Genomic DNA, 13,982 nt, shown 5'->3' on the forward strand with positions numbered 1-13,982 from the left:
ATCAATTTCAAATAATTACCAGCCGGCAATTTTATTTACAATAATTCGCATTCAATATAAACAATATTCTCACAGTTGACTCTTTGTCTGGTTTCCACTCAACACTATGAACCAACAACAAAATGATTCATATCAAACCCGAAGTGGAATGTGAATACCAAAAATGAAATAAAATAAAATTAAACAAAATAAAACACAGTCTCAATAATTTGTTCTGGATCCTTTGTATATAAAGTGCTCAATTGTCCATATGTATAAACCTCAAATGTTCATGTGTAAAGCTCCAATGGTCATGCGTGTGTGTAAAGAGCTTCAATGTCTCTGTGTGTTAAGGCCTTTTGTGTTGCTACCCGGGTAGTATGTATGTGCTTAGCTCTCTTGTGTGCATCCGTGATGGACCACAATGATTCTTTAAGTAGCAGATCAGGGTCTGGCTCGCCGTTCAATTGGTAGATCACTCAAACCGAATCAGCATTCAAAAAAAACAATCAGAGTTCTTGTAAAAGAAAAACCAGTAACCAAAAGCATTAACCGGTTGTCTTCCTCAGCAATAGGATAAATAAACGACCTCGACGATTAATATGACTCTTTATAAAGAATATGCACATTGAACCGAAGAAACAAATGAAAAGTAGATCGTCTTTACAGCTACACGCAAACCTCGTGCGTACATATTCAGCAGGCTTCTTCATCTCATTTTTAACATGCGTTGACTCTCAACATACCACAGCGTCAACCGCCCTCTAGAGGTTAATGATAGTACTGCACCTAAAATGCAGAAACTTCCTTTTATGGTATATAAATCAACCGTAGTTACAAATAAATATACTTTAGGACTAGGAATAAAGGAAAACTACGAATGTTAAATTCGCAAGGGTTACAGTAGCTATACCTGCGCAACAGCGCGCTGACACACAAATCTCGCAGGCAATGCGCGTCAACAAAAGTAACGATGGAAAATCAATCCGATGGTAGCCGCAACACAGCAATGAATTCTACGACACCACCCAAAACTGTTTTTATTTTTTTTATTGTTAAATTTTTTTTTATTAAGTCTCTTTGCGATACAAACAATAAGAGCACAAATAGACTCATTAATACAAAAAAATACAAAATATTATACAAGAGCAGAACCAGGGGGAGATTCAAATAAATACATTAAAAATAGAGCATAACTGAATGTTTTTTTTGCAGCCTTCTTATTTGTTGAATCATAGATGGATTTGATGTAGGCTACTGTTCTGTCTCCTTACCAAAAGCAACAAAAGAGGGTTTAGAATTACTAAATTTGGCTTTGTGAATATGAAATTTCCCTAAAATGATCAATAAATTAAATAGGTATATTTCTTTCTGTTTTTTACTTTTGTTATCATGGAAACCAAACAGTACATCTTTCCAAAACAAAGAAAAATCAGCGATAAGTTTAACAGTAATGTATCGGGACAGATCTTTCCAGAAAGTGATGGTGTAGGGACATTGCCAGAATAGATGTACCATTGTTTCTGGACATATTCCACATAAAGAACAGTTAACACATATGTTGAGCTTAAACCCAAGCAGGTATTGCTTAGCAGGATAATACCTGTATAATATTGAAAGATATTTCTTTAACTTTATTCGTAAGGAGGTATTTGTAAGGAAGGTCATATTCCCCCAATTCAGGTTGTCAACAAAGTTAGACCAATAGGGACCAACATTAGGGATGCTAGTCACATCTCTCTGGAATAAAGAGAGAATATTACAATTGTTATTCCTCGTTGTGGTTGCGAAACATATATTACCAACTGAGCTCAACTTAGGGTCCAAAGCTGGTAATCTGGTTTTCCAGCCCCTTTTAAGAGAGTTTAAATACCAGATGGGATAGCATCCATAACAATTGCAAACTCTCTTGGGGTGATTGGAATGCCAAAAGTGTGAAGGAATTCAGAATAATTCAGCAATGACCCATCATTTAATAGTTGGGATACTAGAATTATGTTATTATTGAACCAAGTATTATAAAATAAGGATTTATTCTTGAATTGAATGAGCCGATTATTCCAGATGAAGACCCAAAACTGGGTGAACCCAAACCCAAGCCTCCAGCGTGACGTCACGCACTGCACTTTATACGTTTCAGCTATAACATCCTCCTCCTGACATGATTGGCCACCAAAAACACCACGAGCCAATCGCGAACCCAGATAGAAAGGTAAAAGCCAATGTAACCAAATGGGGAGGAGGGACTGCATTCAAACGCAGTCCATCCTGCCACAATCACACTGCAACGTGAGTGTAATATAAGGTTTTGATTGTACTTTATTGTACACTTTATTGTACTCATTTTTTGTTTAAATGAATTCATAAATGAAATCATTAAAAAGGGAAGAAAAAAATTGAAATACACACCTAAATTAAATTAATTAACAAAAAATATATATAAAAAAAGTAATGTAGAAAATATGCTTCAAAGACTGGGCAAAATAGGGATGAATTAAAAAAAATCTGTCAATGATGTGCACGAAAACCAGCCATGTATTGGCGATTTCTTGGTTGGCCATCATGTGGTCCCATGCCATCTTAGTCGTCGTCCTCCTCTTCCACCTCCTCCACCTCTTCATCTTCCTCCCTGTTAAGTAAGGGCACTCTTTAATTTCATCTTTTTACAATATCTGATCTGCTGGACTGGGCATCACAAAGTCAGACAGTGCCCTCTATTGTAATATCAGCAGTATTCTCATTAAAGATAAAAAACTTTACTGTGACACAGCAACAAAAAGGGGTCATAACCAGTTCATTAGAAGTCACGACATGAAATATATATTCCGTGTGGCTTTTAATGAACGAGTTGCATTTACAGTAAGTCAAATATATTATTTAATCTAATTGCTCCAACATGACTGTCTTAGGTTACACCAACAAAGAACCGATTGCAACTCATTTCTCAAACGTTTGTTGGGCTGTAAACACTGATGTTTTAAACTTGTAGGCTACAATATATATTTGTTTATAGCCTATATAATAACATTCAGTAACATTATTATATATATTTACATTCAGAAATAATATTTTGAAAATATTTTGAAAAGTTATTTTTGAATCCCTAGGGGAACTTTCTCTGCTCTTTTCATTCAAGATGTTTTTGAACAAAGCTGCGAGTGGTTTGTGTCACTGTGACTCTCTGGCACAGAAATACACAGATGTGTCCTCCGTCTGCATATTCTGTCCCTGTAGAGTCACTGTGCGGCTGGAAGAGTCTCTGGTAACTTGAAATCTACTTTTCAGTTTATCACTGTAATATGTGTTACCGCTACCACATATCTCTCCGACCCATTCCAGAGCTTTTCCTGCAGGCTGTCGTATCCAATGAGTGCAGTAGCTGGTGTCAGTCACTGAATATCCAGAGATCTTACAGGACAGTGTCAAAACCTGACCAGGCCTTAAGACCATAGAATCAGTCTGGGTCAGTTCAACACAGTGGACACCTGGGAAAACCAATATGGCAGGATATGTTAGAGACATGGAAACATTTTGTATAACCATTAAATACTTTTTTATTATGAAGTATTTCTATTGAAACTATGAAGACTTACGAGAGACGGCTGCTAGCAGCAGAAACAACCCCAGAGGTGAGGAGACCATGATTTGAGAAGTGAGAGAGTAAGTTGCTTCTTTTCCCCTTAATACTAAAACAAAGAGGAGGAGAAATAATATTTGCATACAGTTCTGCACATATCAGTATGTCAGTATATCAGATCCAACTTTCATCAGAGCTAATGACAAAAAATTTAGAAATTATTTGGCATCATGCTGTGATGGATTTTAAATAAATGTTTGCAGTAACACTTTAAAATACGGGTGCACTAATATGCATTAATTCATGCTTAACTAATGCACAGATAATCATGTGTTAATGTATGACTCATGAAGAACTAAACCATTAATTAATGATTACTGCATCAGCAGCTAATAAAGATTATATATGGTTAATAGATTAAGTAATATATGAATTGTTATTAATTAAATGTGTCATAATGTATTAATTCCTTAATAACATATTTTATTAACTAATAGTCTAAACCACAATGTCTTTTCACAATGGGTTGAAGCCATGTACTTCAACTTCGAATTGTCTGCTTGAATTAATCATTAGCTAATGATTTGCAAATGTATCATTATGTTATTGTTAAGTATATGTCACAATATGAGTGGCAAAGCCATGTTAAATAGTCTACACAGTGACGTCATTAAAACATGCGTGCCTGCGTGCACTGTATATGTTATGAGCATGCGCAAAATAAACTGTTCTGTGGTAGTGAGTTCCCAGAGGAAAGAGACGATGGTTGTCTTTCTGATTTTTCTCCTGTGAATAAGTTAATCATTTTGGTGACTGTGACACGCGAAAGACTGCTGCAGAAATGTCTAACGCTACAGTTATGACTTTACTTGTTGAGGCACATGATTATTAACTAATTGTTAAGTAATATGTCATTTTGGTTTTGACATCCACACTAAGCCATGATTTCAATTTCCAACCATCTACAACCAATATATCACTGAGTCAGATAAATTGCCGCATTCTACCTTGTTGTACATGCACAGGAATATGTCAGGTTAAGCGTGAGGTCGTGGTTCACAGAGAACATGCAGCCGAGCACTGCTATTTCATAACACTGTGTCTAGACTGGACAAAGACAATAGAACGTCCATTATAATCAGTGATACTGGATGCGGTGCGACACTACATGACAAAACCCAGACAGTAAACTGATGCCACATTCTATTTCTGACGTACTCCGAGCTCTTGCGCTACTTCCGTTACGGAGGACAAATGGACTTGCAATGGTCTGTCATGTCCAGTGTAGACAGCTGGTCTCGTCCAGTTTAAACACAGTGCCACAGCGGTCAGGAGTTCAGATTCTGTTGTACTGATATTTGTGTGCAGCCCAACTTGCCCATCCTTAAAACACGTTCTCTGACATTCACTGCATGTGCAACTGTCAAAACTCATAAATGGCATATTACTTAACAATTAGTTAATAATAGTCATGTGCCTCAAAAAGTAAATTCATAACATAATGATACATTTGCAAATCATTAGTTAATGATTAAAGCAGACAACTGGAAGTTGAAGTATATTGCTTTGACCAATTGTGGTAATTAACGTATTAATTTACACTTTAAGTTAATAAAATATGTCATTAAGAAATTAATACATTGACACATTTCATTCATAATAATTCATATATTACTTAATATATTAACCATATATAATCTTTATTAGCTGCTGATGCAGTAATCATTAATTAATGGTTTAGTTCTTCATGAGTCATACATTAACACATGATTATCTGTGCATTAGTTAAGCATGAATTAATGCATATTAGTGCACCCGTATTGTAAAGTGTTGCCAATAAATCAGTACCAAAAAAAATATTCTTCAAATGTAACTTCAAAATGCCTACTGGAGAATTATTTTACCAATACTTTCATCACACTCCTGACAGACAAGTTACATAAAGCAGTGTTTGAATAATGGATGAGGTATATTCTTATACATTACTTAAAACATTGCCCCCCGGTTTCACAGACAATGCTTAAGCCTATAGTCCCAGACTAAAATGCATGTGTGGGCTGTTTTAACAGAAAGCAACTTGCACTGTATTTTAAAATATGTCACTGCCATTATTTTATCTCAAGATGCACATCAGTAATGGTTTTTAAAAGGCATGTTTATAAAAGCTACTTAAATGTCCTAACTGAACTAAGGCCTTATCCTGGCTTAATCTAAGCATTGTCTGTGAAACCAGGTCTAAATCATCCGTCTTAAAGTAGCTTCCCCATTAAAATAATGTTTGTGTGTTTGTAAAAACAAAACAAAAATAAAAGTTTAATTAGCATCTTTGATCAATGCAATAGGTGTAGATTTTACAGACAAAATAATCCATAAAAAGAAAGCAAAGAAAAAACAAAAGTTAATTTAGTGATGCTCTAAACAGTCAGCTAAGACTGCATGACAAGAGCGCCACTGCTTGGAAATGCAACAGTACATCTAGATCTTAAGTGAAGTCAACAGGAAAGGAAGTGGTTTTTGTATTGCTTTGACCCTGAACTCATTCACAGTGACTCTCTAGCACAGTAATACACAGCAGTGTCTTCAGTCTTGAGGCTGTTCATCTGTAGGTACAGTTGACCGCTGGAGTCATCTCTGGACACTGTGTACCTTCCCTGGACTGACTGGGAATAGTAGATAGGAGTACTGGATGTACCAATATATGCAATCCACTCCAGACCTTTACTGGGAGTCTGTCTAACCACAGCAGCCGCGTAGCTGCTGAATGTATATCCAGAGGCGGTACAGACCAGCCGAAAAGATTCACCAGGTCTTTTTACCTCAGCCTGAGACTGAGTGAAGGTCTGACAATGGATATCTGTGGAAGAGAGAAGAGAGCAAAATGTAAAACTTGCTAAAAATATATAAGCATTCATAAATTATTATTTAGAAATGAGTTACAGACCATGTACAAATAGGAATAACAGGAGTGAATTGATTATTGTTGTCATTGCTGATTATTCTCCTCTACGTACAGTCAGTGAACACAGACACACTCCACTGGTAGTGCAAGTCATGGCAAATATACATCACAGTTTTGCATGAACTCCTCCTCCAGTCTATCATTCCTCATTTGTACCTATGTATGAAAAACAGAAATTTGTAAAAAATAATAAAATAAAAATAATAAAATAAGATACAAAAAGGTAACTGTGGAATGATGAAAAATATAACAGGCCCAAATTAAGTAAGCAAAATCATATTTGTATTTATGAAATGTATGACAAGATGTTGCCTAAATGTTAAATTATTGTATTTTTTTAAAGCATAATTGGATGGATGGATGGATGGATGGATGGATGGATGGATGGATGGATGGATGGATGGATGGATGGATGGATAAATGTGTTCAGGTTTTTCTATAAAGCTGTCTTGGTCAGTCACACTGTTATTGCTCAGTAATGCGGCTTTACTGTTTTTAGTCTACAAATTATTTCCCTGTTGAAACACTGTGTTTTTGGATGTGTCCTTTGTGAAACTGATCTCTTTTTTTAAGTCTGTAGTAGTACAACGCTGTAGCACCATCGCCAGATGTTGATAGATAAAGCATACATGTTCTATTTTGTTGACTTATTGCAGGACTAAAACATTTTGCTAAACTCAGACAAACACAGACGGTGTGATTTAATGCATTCCAAATTGTCTTCTCACCTTTTGCCAGAAACATTAACGTTTGCTGAATGCTTTTAGCTGATTCTGTGCTTAGATAAAGTGAAGTATCCTGGGTTTTTAATTTAATTTATCGTGGGGTGAGGACGTACACCCCGCGTCTGTTTTTTTTCACAGAGGACGCCCCGCAGGGAAAGTTCCTTTCATGTATTGTTATAAGCCGCACACGCAAACATGTTTTACACCCAGGAGGTCAAACAGGTCACACACGTATCTCGCACGTCCCACACACACACGCACGGTGGGGGCGAACAGCAGACACACACACGCAGAGAACTCTAAAAGTGAAGAAAAACGCTTTTGTGAAAATGCAACAATCCGTTTGAAAATACGGTTAACATGTATGCAGAATTTAAAGAAGAACGCACGTTTACTGGATTAAAAACGGCCAATAGATGCGCGTAATACTCATAAAACATTATAGTTCGCTTTAACATTATCTACAGATAGCAAATTTGGTATCGTTGCGAACCATAAAATTAGACGAATTCGAATCTGTTTTGAGAAACAACCTATTATGCATTACTAAACATTTATTGAAGTGTAGAATAATGTCAGAATAAAACTCCGGCCCCTCCCCACGCGCGGAATGGGTATACCATCACAGACAAAGAAATCTTGGCGCCAACAGGGTCCCACTCGTGATTGGCTCCCAGACTCAGAATGGGGGTGCTCCGGTTTCATTCATATTTCGAGACGCAAGCCAAGAAGTTTGTTCCTCATCGTTCCAGTCTCTTCGTCTTCCGCTCTTCAATTCTAGTTTACCACTCTAGTCTCTGATTCTAGTCTAAAACGGCTAGTCTCTCTTACCCCTTTTCCACCAGCAAGAACCAGGTGCTGGTTCAGAGCAAGAACTAGAGCCGGTTCAGAGTTGGTTCTACTGACGGTTCTTCTAAGAACCGGTTTGCCTTTCCACAGGCTAGAGAGCCAAAACAGAGCCAGATCTTACGTCACCGTGTATACATCTCATGTTGCCCAGCAACGCTAGCGCGGCAGCGCCAAACAAAAACACACCAGGCTTGTTCGAGATGGTTCGGCTTCTCGCAGAGCGATCGCCGCGTGACATTAAAGCACTGCGAAAGCGATCAAAAGCACAAGGAGTCGTATGCTCTCCAAATACTCCCGGAGCTCTGATCGGTCCGCGCCGCTCCGATGCATCTCGAACAAGCCATCAACAATAACGGACGTTGCAATACTATGGATCCTCATGGGATTGCAAAAATACATCGGAATCCAACGCGTTCGTGCAGCTCGCCGTAACTTACATATAACGTTACGGATATTATAATCGAGCTGCTATTAGCTCGACTAGCTGCTATTTAAAAATGGCGGTCACAAGTTTCTATTCGTCTTGTTGGTCACGGTAACCCCGCCCCCAGCCCCTGACGCAAGCGGTTCTTACTTGGCTCCGTTCTAGACCCTGCAATGATTTGGTGCTACCTAAGAACCAGTTTTACTGGTTCGGAGCTGGTGCTTTGGCGGTGGAAAAACAAAGAACCGATTTGAAACTAGGCTCTGGCTCCGAACCAGCACCAGCTCTGCCTTGGTGGAAAAGGGGTATCTAACTCTTAGCTTTAACTCAACTTCAAGAGAGCCTTGCTCTCCGTTTACTTTCCGTTTCTAAGACTAAGTCTTTATTTTTATACAAGTTTAAAGCTACTTCCTTGATCCAGCGTTTTAACGAACGAAAGCTTAGCGCCTCCACCCTGCGTCAAACCAACCACGCGACGCACGCAACCCGGAAGCCCGCGAGGTTCCAAAAGAAACAACACGAGCACCAGACGACTCTTCAGCGACAAATACCGTAGGCTTATTCTGATCTGATCTTTGAAACAAAGCTAGTTTAAGGTTGTCTGAACCTCCTCTGGTCTCTTGATTATTGAAAGTATTCCTTAAACTGTGTACTCTCTCTCTCTCTCTCTCTCTCTCTCATACCTCACTCTCTCTCTCTCTCTCTCTCTCTCTCTCTCTCTCCATCTCTTGGGGAATATCGTGTTATTATATATATACGCTACGTAATCGTTTTATAATCATTTGTTTTGTTTATGCATATTGTTATACTCTTGATCGTGTAACCTACGTACGTTTAAAGTGTCTTTTATTAAACTTCATCTTAATCTTCGTCTGAATTTGTGTTGTATGAATCCATAATCTGAAATCCCTGAAAATCAGATCTTCTATGCTACCTTTTTAAAAACGCTCTACCACACTTTTAAACATTGCATAGTTTAAATATTTCCGATCCGATCACTTGGGAGGTAAATTATCTCCATTATGGCCAGATGGATGTGATTTTGCTTGCCAAGAGCTAGACGGATCGAAGTGTTGAGGTAAATATTATATGTATACGCCTTAGTGCTTAAGAGTTGTATTTCCAAGTACGACTGATTAAGATCATTCATTTTCTCTGTATGAATATTGTCCGGAGTGATCCGGATACATATTCATATGGTCAAAACGGTATAAGCCCATATTTGGGAACCATTTTAGAGCGTATGCAAATAATATTCATCAAAACCATGATTATTTTATTTCCCATTTGAGTGCTAATTTCCCCAATTTATACTCAAAGTCAGTATTGCTACAACGCTATCTCACGACCAATTCGTACGAATTTGTACGAGTGATTAAAAGGTGGCTAATTCGTACGAATTTGTACGACCTCACTCGTACGAATTTGTACGATTTGTCTAAACCCACGTGACGGTTGGGTTTAGGGGCGGGGTCAGGAGTAGGTCATTCGTATGAATTCATACGATTTTGGCAAATCGTAAAATATGTACGATTTAGCAAAAAACTTACAAATTCGTACGAGTGAGGTCGTATGAATTGGTACGAATTAGCCACCTCGTAAAATTCGTACGAATTGCCGTGAGATCGGGTTGAGTAGTAATACCATCCATGCAAAGATATCCCAGCCATTCCAGTGCTTTGCCAGTAGGTTGACGTATCCAGGGAATGCAATAGATTCTGAAATCCTGCAGGAGATGGAAAATGATTCTTGAGGTTTAACAACCAAAGATGGAGGTTGAGTGAGCTCGACACAGTATTATCACCACCTGAAAATAACAATGAAAGAATGTGTTATTATTAATTATGTCTCAAAACATTTATGCTATATGTTAAGATCTTAATTTGGTGCTTTAGAGTTTAAATTAAGCATCAGTGAAGCTCACATGATGCAGCTGCTGCCAACATAGAAGAGCTGATCAAACATCAGTCAACAGCCAGCTAAGTCACCATCTACAATCTTTAGTCACCATCCACTCCCCATCGCCTGGTTCCCACTGTCATCTCCACTCTCTGCTTTAAATAAACGTCATGTTTTACAGTTCTCACCTGTCTGTTCCATTCTGTTGTGTGACACTTAGAGCATGTAACAAGACCAGAAGTCGTTAAATTGACTACGGCAAACAGAGAATCAGAACCAAATATGTATTGTGCACAAGTTTTATTAACTAAATCACGAACACAACTAATCTACACAACTAATCTACACGACACATGCACACAATCACTCATACAAGGGTAAAGTGGTAAGTGACCGGAACAAACTGGAAACAGGGAATGAAGCAATAAAAGATTCATTCAACTATGAAAAGTGTCATTAGCTTATTATTTTCAAAGCTTATTACTAAGCCTGTTTAGTCAATTGTATGATACTTTCATTGCCGTTGAAGCAGTTTCATAAAGTTCCTGATTTGACGGTTCAGTGAGTGAGGCGTTGAAGTTGCAATCGATTTATTCTGTGTTGAATAAAGATGTGATCAACTTGCACGGTTAAGAACATGACTCCATCATGGTCGAGGAAGTTGTTCAAGGCGTGACGTGTTTCCGGTCCCACACACGCACCGTGACCAGAAGCAGGAAGAGAGGGAGGAACTTGTGAGGATGCTAAAGCCTGGGTAAAGTCACACCTCTCAAGGTTGGCTTGACCAATGAGAAAGGTGGAATTTTCAATAGAGATTCTATCAATAATCGGTATCGGCTGATTAAAGCTATTGTTTTCGCTGTCGGCCGATTGTTTGAAAACAGCTGATAGTCAGTGCTGCTGATTATATCCTGTCAATCAAAAGGGAGCTGAAAATCATGTCAGACTGAAACTCATACTGTGTGTGAAGAAAATCTCTCTTGTGTTGAATTTAGGGCTGTCGGAGTTAACGCAACAATAACGCTTTAATAGTTAAATAGCAACGTTAATGCCGGCTTTATTTGACCCTATGAATCACCCGTAGTTTAAGCCAGGGCTGCCAGATCTGCAGTTTTTCCACATTATTTGATTCAGATATAATTTGCTGAGAAGACTTCAAATAACCATTTCTTGATTGTATGTCTTCCATTTATTGTTTGAGTGAGTATGTTACAAGATAGCTACTTTGATAAAATGTGTTTTTATAGTTACCCATATGCTATATTATAGTTCTAGAGTCTAAACAAGTCTTATGAAACTATGGGCCCAATTTTAACGATCTAAGCGTATGGTCTAAAGCGCATCACGCAAGCGCACTTACTTGCGCTGGGTGTTTGATCGGGCCCTATAAATGCAAATTCACTTATTTTCTTAGAGGCAATATCCACACACAGGTGTTTCCTGAACGCATCAGTAAGTGTGACTTTTTTATAGACACTCTTTTCTCCTTATAGCTCTGTTGTTTCAATAATAGTAATTATTATTATTTAAATTGATGCATGTTTTTATTAGTCTCACTAAAACGTAACTTCCTAACAGATAGATAAAATATTTATTTTGACTAAATTTAGCTTTTCTTGTGTTTTGGTTTTTATTCTATGCTGATATCTAAGGCCTTTCTGATTTATTATATTTCTAGGGGTATCCTGGACTATACACTGAATGCCTTAAATGTGGTCACTTTACAGGCAATAAATATATTGGTAATTTTTTTTGACCTAAGATTAGGTATAATCATACCTAATTTTTTGTATTTACAGATTCAAACATCAAGCAAAATAAGGTTAATGGTTAATCAAGCTTAAACAAAAGTTTAGTAAGTGATGCTCTAAACAGTCAGATAAGACTGCATGACAAGAGCGCCACTGCTTGGAAATACAACAGTACATCTAGATCTTAAGTGAAGTCAACAGGAAAGGAAGTGGTTTTTGTATTGCTTTGACCCTGAACTCATTCACAGTGAGTCTCTAGCACAGTAATACACAGCAGTGTCTTCAGTCTTGAGGCTGTTCATCTGTAGGTACAGTTGACCGCTGGAGTCATCTCTGGACACTGTGTACCTTCCCTGGACTGACTGGGAATAGTAAGTAGAAGAACTGGATGTGGTGATAGTTGCAACCCATTCCAGTCCTTTACCGTGACCCTGTCTCACCACAGCAGCCCAGTAGCTGCTGAATGAAAATTCAGAGGCGGTACAGACCAGCCGAAAAGATTCACCAGGTCTTTTTACCTCAGCCTGAGACTGAGTGAAGGTCTGACAATGGATATCTGTGGAAGAGAGAGGAAAAAAAACTCGGCAAAATGTAAACATGCTAAAATGATATATGCATTCATAAATTGTATTTATGAATGAGTTACAGACCATGTAAAAAAAGAAATATCAGGATTGAACTGATTATTGTTGTCATTGCTGATTATTCTCCTCTACAGGAACCACATACAGTCAGTGAACACACACACGGTACAAAGCAACTTATGGGAAATATGCATCACAGTTTTGCGTAAACTCCTCCCCCAGTCTTTCATTGCTTGTTACCTTTGTTTATGAAAAAAACAGACATTTATAATATATAAAGGTAACTGTAGAAATGATGATGGGGCAAAATAAATTAAGCAAAAAACATCTTTGACATTTTTTTATATTTTAAAGCATTATTGGATGGATGGATGGATGGATGGATGGATGGATGGATGGATGGATGGATGGATGGATGGATGGATGGATGGATGGATGGATGGATGGATGGATGGATGGATGGATGGATGGATGGATGGATGGATGGATGGATGGATGGATGGATGGATGGATGGATGGATGGATGGATGGATGGATGGATGGATGGATAGAAGGATGGATGGTATATCTGACTAATGTGTTCAGGTTTTTGTACAGAACTTGTGTCTTGTTTAATCACTGTCGGCAGTAATACACAGTGTCTTCAGCCTGAAAATGTTTTTGGACGTGTTCTGCGTGAAACTGATCTTGTTTTTTATGTCTTTAATATCACTGCTACCACCACTGCAAAGACATCCCAGCCATTCCAGAGCTTTTCCAGTGGGTTGACGTATCCAGTGAATACAATAGCTTGATTCTGAAATCCTGCAGGAGATGGAGAATGACTCTTGAGGTTTCACAAGATGGAGGTTGAGTGAGCTCGACACTGTAAACACCACCTGAAAACAACAATGGATTAATGTTTTATTATTAGTTGTGCCTCAAAACATTTTGTATGTCAAGACTTTAATTTAGTGCTTTAAATAAAGCATCAGTGAAACTCACATGATCCAGCTCATGATCATGATTTGGTGTTTAAGTAAATGTAATTTGACTTCTCCTGATGACCCACAGACACACACACTCCACTTTTGTACAAAGAGCAGAAGGAAGATTTGCATAGAGCCATTTAATTGTGCAAAATGTAAACAACAATGCTTTTCTTATTAAACTGATTTGATTTCATCATATTTGTCTTTAGGTTTGGATGAAACATTTATATTTCCTCGAACACATTTTCTTTGTGTCTGCTTGCA

General features: G+C 37.9%; 1 protein-coding gene across 4 annotated transcripts in view; it reads right to left on the reverse strand.

Moving 5' to 3' along the window:
• ighd (immunoglobulin heavy constant delta) overlaps positions 1 to 13,982 on the reverse strand; it is a 353,545-nt gene that overhangs the window by 323,412 nt on the left and 16,151 nt on the right. Inside the window, exons 1-2 of one of the 4 annotated variants that reach the window (XM_079618583.1) lie at positions 6,498 to 6,591; positions 6,107 to 6,410 (exon numbers count right to left, since the gene is read on the reverse strand). The exons of 1 other annotated variant lie outside the window; for it this stretch is intronic. In XM_079618583.1, coding sequence (XP_079474709.1) covers positions 6,107 to 6,410; positions 6,498 to 6,543 — 350 coding nt within the window. In that variant the 5' untranslated portion in view covers positions 6,544 to 6,591. Of the gene's footprint in view, positions 1 to 6,106; positions 6,411 to 6,497; positions 6,592 to 12,813; positions 12,900 to 13,982 lie in introns of those variants that run through there. 2 more of the 4 variants (XM_079618591.1, XM_079618572.1) reach the window with 2 other exon arrangements.

This window comes from Phoxinus phoxinus, assembly GCF_949152265.1.
Source record: "Phoxinus phoxinus genome assembly, chromosome: 1".
Lineage (NCBI taxonomy): Eukaryota > Metazoa > Chordata > Actinopteri > Cypriniformes > Leuciscidae > Phoxinus > Phoxinus phoxinus.